General features: G+C 49.9%; 1 protein-coding gene across 2 annotated transcripts; it reads right to left on the bottom strand.

Annotated features, from left to right (window-relative positions):
- Positions 1-1165: 1165 nt before the first annotated feature.
- On the bottom strand, positions 1166-4220 carry SDHAF1 (succinate dehydrogenase complex assembly factor 1). 2 transcript variants are annotated; one of them, XM_034793150.1, is made up of 3 exons: positions 4083-4220; positions 2693-2814; positions 1166-1895 (listed from the first exon to the last, which is right to left on the bottom strand). In XM_034793150.1, the coding sequence occupies exons 2-3, from the start codon at positions 2749-2751 to the stop codon at positions 1586-1588; spliced, it is 369 nt and encodes a 122-aa protein (XP_034649041.1). In that variant the 5' UTR covers positions 2752-2814; positions 4083-4220; the 3' UTR covers positions 1166-1585. The 2 variants fall into 2 exon arrangements, with proteins under 2 accessions (XP_034649041.1, XP_034649042.1); XM_034793151.1 differs by lacking the exon at positions 2693-2814 and having other exon boundaries at positions 4083-4214.
- Positions 4221-5279: the final 1059 nt, after the last annotated feature.

Below are 5279 nucleotides of genomic sequence, written 5' to 3'. Positions count from 1 at the left end.
GACAAAATTGGAGTGGGTGCAACAAAAAGCCATCAAAATAATTCAAGGGCTGGAGAAAATGCCTGATGATGAGAGACTGGATCACAGTGTAACGGTACCTCCATGAGGAGAAAAAGAGCACGTCCTAAAGGGTTCTTTCAGCTAGAGAAAGACAGAACAAGAACCGATGGCTGGACACTGAAACCGGACAAATCCAAGTTAGGAATAAGGTGCAATTTCTTAACAATGAAACCATCCTCCAAGGGAAATGCTGGATTCTCCATCTAAGGACCAGGGGCCGTTTTGGAAGATGGTTTAGTCCAACACAAGTTATTGGGCTCAATACAGGGGTAATTAGATGACATTTTATGGCTTGTGATCTAGAGGTCAGACAAAGGGGTAGAAACTGGCCAGGAATAAGTTCAGGCTGGAAACCAGGTGGTTTATAACCATCAGAGGAGAGAGAACAGCCTCCCACTAGGAGCTGAGGGCAAACAATCGAACTGATCTGACAATGGAGCTCAGTAAGTTTTTGACCGGGGTTATATGACGGGGTTCGGACTATATTTGCTGACCCGGAAAGTCCCTTCCAGTTCTATGATCCACTGGTTCCTTCCAGCCTTAAACTCTGTGAATCGAGAGCTTGCTTCACTCGCTGCACTGGTAATAAGCTCTCACCGGCAAAGGCACTTTGGTGGGATAAGCTGCGTCTACGCTAGGAGGGTTCGACGAGGGTAGCTACAGCCATAAGACTATTAAGTTTAAACCAGGGCTAAGCAAGCCAGCCACCACTCGCTAATAGCCTCTCAGGCCTAGACATGGTCCCTCCATGGCAGAGCCAAGTTACACTGGGGGAGGGAGACACATGTGGGAAACTCGCCTGCCAACACACACACAGCTGGTACACCCTGGAAAACACCTTGGCCCAAAGGCCTTTATTTTCAGAAGTGGGTAGTGATTTTGGGTTGCGGGGAAGGAGCCGCCCGTCATGAGACACCTTAAGGAACCCGATTTTCAAAAGGCAGATGCTTGGCTCTTTCTGATCCCTCGAAGGCACTTTGGTGGGGCACTCAAGAATTGTAGCACCCAGATCCACTGTTTGTACAGCACCTAGCGCAGTGGGGGCCTGGTCCATGACTGGGGCTTTTAGGCACTATAGATGATAAAAAAAATGACAGAAATAGAATTTCAACCCACCACTGTCCCTTTCTTTTATTTTTCTGGGTAATCTGCCTGTTTGAGAATAGAGGAGGCAACAGGGGTAGGAACGGATTACGTCCCAGGTATTGGAAACAAGAACGTCACCTCCAGATATCCATCTACACTTGAATTATTAAAAAGCTTAGAATTATAGAGATCGGCTTCTCCAATGCACCCTCTAGTGGCTCCCTCGTGTAGAGACACCTAAACCAGGCTTCATTTATCCCAGTGAACTCCAATCCAGGTAGGACAATTGCACCGACTGGATAGTTTTCCTTCACTGTGATCGGACCCATGTGCAAACAGAAAGGGGTGCACGAGGATGTGAGAATCTGGAAGGCACGTCTCTGAATTCACACGCTAACTGTCCCAGTACAAGAAAGCCGCCTACGTCAGCCAGCAGGGGTCACCGCTCTTCCGGCTTGGTTTTGACAAAGGTGCCCATTTGTTTCGTGTTAACGTCTCTGAGCTGCTCCAGCTGCCTCTGGCCGCGGCGGACGAGATACTCTATGTGCATAACATCCATCCGGGGGATGCTGGCGTTCTTCCGGAACTCGGCCTGTATCCGAGGTAAGAATCCCGGCTTCTCTTTGCCGGCTCGTAGGAACTGTCTGTACAAGCTTAAGACTTGCTTCTGGAGCTTGCTATGCCGTGCCATGGTGTACCGGGAAGATCCACTCAGATCGTCAGGGAGAGCCACTACAGCAAAACAGGGGCTGGAAGTGAACAGAGGTGGAGATATTAGATCAGCCTGGTCAGTTTCATCTCACACTTGTGCCATCATTTCAATGCACTCTTCACCCCAGCATGCAAGTATTTGTGTCAATTTCACTAACGAACTGGCAGAACTGCAGAGAGATGTACTCTAGCCAGGGCTGGATTAATCTATTGTGGGCCCCAGTGCTGGACTGTGGCCCTGCCATCCGCTCGACCCCTTATTCCGAGGCCTCAGCCCCTTCCCCCAAGGCCTTGGCACTGAGGTCCCATCCCCACTCGGCCTCTTCCTCCGAGGTCCCACCCCAACTTGGCTTCTTCCCCTGAGGCCTTGGCCACAAGGCCCCGCCCCTTCTTGGCCCCTTCCCCCCCCCCCCCCCCCCCCCCCCAGGCTCTGCCCGCGCTCGATCCAGGCACCGGGGACCCTTCTGAGTGTGGTGCCATTGGCACCATTGTAAAGAGGTACTGGCTCTAGCCACAAAACAATAACCTGAATGTCCTCACTTCTACTCATCACTGAAATGCAGCCACCTCTAGGGTGGAACACCGAGACTATTTGCACAGCAACACTGCTCCACAGATTAGAACAGGAAGTAAAAAATAAATAATAATGTTATGTTCAACTGAAACTGGAGGGCAAGGGGTTAGGGGATATTTAGGGAAGTTGGTTAGGACATCAAGGCAAATAACTTTTCTCTTAACAACTAGGAAAGGATGGGATTTGTCTTGCGGCCCACCCAAGAATTAGGAGTTACCAAACCAGATGACACTCCTCACTAAAAACCCCACCAGGACTTACCCGACTTCTCTATGCAAAGGTCCCACTCCAGCAGTGGTCTGTAATAGACAGAAAACCATCTGCACAGCATGTGCTGGGAATCACATGAATCACCAGCCCCGGATGGTCTGAGGCCACCAACCCTGACAGAAGAAAACGAAGCTGCGTTTGAAATTGATAGACCCTTCGGTTCATTGATGTCAGATGGATAATCATTCCTTGCTCTTCTAGCACTTTTCATCAGCAACTCTCAAAGGGGGTCAATATGATCCGCATGGGAACAGGGAAATGTAAAACAAGGAATGGTTCGGAGCAGGTCAGTAAGGAGCTTCTGTTTACCCTCTCCTAATATTAGCAGCGGGGGCATCAGGTAGCTAAAAGTAGGACTGAATTTTCCATTTGGGCTGAAAATTCCAGGATTTTGAATTTTTTTCTGATTACACACAAATTTTATTATTCTGCAAATAAATTCATTTTTTTCATTTCATTTAGATTTTGACTTTTTAAATGTATTACACTGGATTACAGAATATAAAATGTAAAGATACCAAAGAGTCATTTCATTAACGGAAAACTGAAATTTTATGTGGATTTCCCCTCCATTTTTCCCCCTCCAAACAAAATTTCATCAAAATCGACTTGTTTCCACAAGCGGTCGATGAATCGGCATTTTCCAGCAAAAAAAACATGCACTTGGAAAACTTCCTTCCAGTTCTAATTTAAAAAAGCAATGTGTTTAAAGCATATAATCAACCTGTGGAACTCAGTGCCAAAGGATATTACTGATGGCAAAGGAAAGGAAAGGGGATGGTGGACAGGAGATACCCTCTTGCGTTCGGCCTGCCTGATCCCTTCTGAGGAAGCATCGGAGGGAAGAAATAATTAGACAAAGTTAGACAAACACCTAGGTCTAGGCTGACTTCTCGAGCCAGAAACAGAAAAAAACGGGGAAAAAACATCCTCTGGTTGGTAAATATAGACACAGAGAACAGATCCTGCGTTGGGAGGGAGGGAAGATAAATAAAAGAATTTCCCTCCCCCCAGTCCCTTTCCTATTTGGTCCCTTCAGGGATTCAAGATTCTCAGGCTGGGGGCCAGGGAAGGGAGAGATACTCAGGGCATTGGGGAGAAGGGCGCTTGCTTACAATCCAGGAGCTACCCCGGGCCTCAGGGCTGGTCCAGGAAAAGAGTGATTTCTGGGGGGAACGAAGGGGGAGGGACAAGGAGCGACTCAGTCTCCTGGGGGTTTGTTATTGTAGGGTCGCATTGAAGCAGCCAGTGGGACCACCACCACCTCCAAGAGCAGGGCAAACATGGAGTCTGATAACCCCGTGCGTGCCCGGACCCCCCTGCACCGCCGCTGGGCCAGCACCACACACACACACACACACATACACAGTCCCCCCCCTACCTGCTCGGAGCCTCCCAGGCCCGCCGCGGCGGCCCCCCCAGCAGCTGTTCCCCAGCCGGCTCAGAACGTTGAGACACCAGCCACCTTAGCCCTCGCTTCCCATTGGCTGGAGGGCGCTGGGGGGCGGGCACAGAGAAAAGGAAGCTCCGCCCTTCGAAGACCATGTGCTTCCCACCACGTGGTGGTGGTGGGGGGGAGATATTGCAAGTCGCACATCAGCTGGGCGGGGTGGGAAGCGAGTGTCAATCCATGTCCGTCAAAGCAAGGTCGTGGGAGATGCAGACACGCCTGCGTCGATGTTCACACGGTTAATGGACAGCTTCTTCACCAAACCACCGCATTAAACTGCCTTCATTTTCAATACTCCTCCTTTCCCCCTCTCGGTTGCTTTCTTCTGCCCCCCCCTCTCCCGCTATTAAATCCAACATCGACCCAGAAATCCGTGCAGTTCATTTTTCGCCCTGATTTTCACCCATTGTTGTGTAATCAACATCAACCCTGATCACTTCCTGGGAAATTTTAAACAAAAACTGAAAGAGAGAAGGGCGCTTGCCTGTGCTGCACAGGTCAGACTAGGTGATCCCAGTGGTCCCATCTGGCCTTGAAATCTATGAATAGCTGCATCTGTTCGAACTGTGTTCTACACTTGCATTGGCTAAACGGATTATTTGCATCTGTTGTATTTAGTGGATTTGCGTAGACGCTTTCGCCACAGCAGGCATGCTGGAGGGAGCACGCCAAAGCCCTATTGCCTGTGTTTTAAGCACTGGCGTTCGGCACCGATTCATAAAGCAGGCTGCAGGTGAGTTTTATGTGGACTGAGCTGTCCCACGATTGTCAAAGGTACAAAGTTAGGTGCCTAATTCGGAATGTCAATGGGAGTTAGGTAGGTCACCACCACCGTGCCTCTGAAAATCTCCCCTAACAGTTCTCGCTCTGACCAGGCCCTCCTGTGGGTGCAATGAGTCGAGTCTCCACGGTGTCCTCAAATCAGGGCTATCGCCAAGGCAGCCAGCTGCGCAGAACTGCATCCATCCTTTGATGTTTTAGCCTAGAGGCACCTGTACAGACGAGACCGTGGTTTGTCCATTACACCTCTGTATTGCCATCGGCCACAGTGGAGGTGGCGTGAGCATGCTCTGCTGTTAGCCTATTTTGGGTAGCACCTAGGAACTCCAGTCACGGAGCAGGTCAGGT

The sequence above is a fragment of the Trachemys scripta genome, chromosome 16, assembly GCF_013100865.1.
Source record: "Trachemys scripta elegans isolate TJP31775 chromosome 16, CAS_Tse_1.0, whole genome shotgun sequence".
Lineage (NCBI taxonomy): Eukaryota > Metazoa > Chordata > Testudines > Emydidae > Trachemys > Trachemys scripta.
The sequence above is the reverse complement of the archived record's forward strand: the minus strand, read 5'-3'. Positions and strand labels throughout refer to the sequence as shown.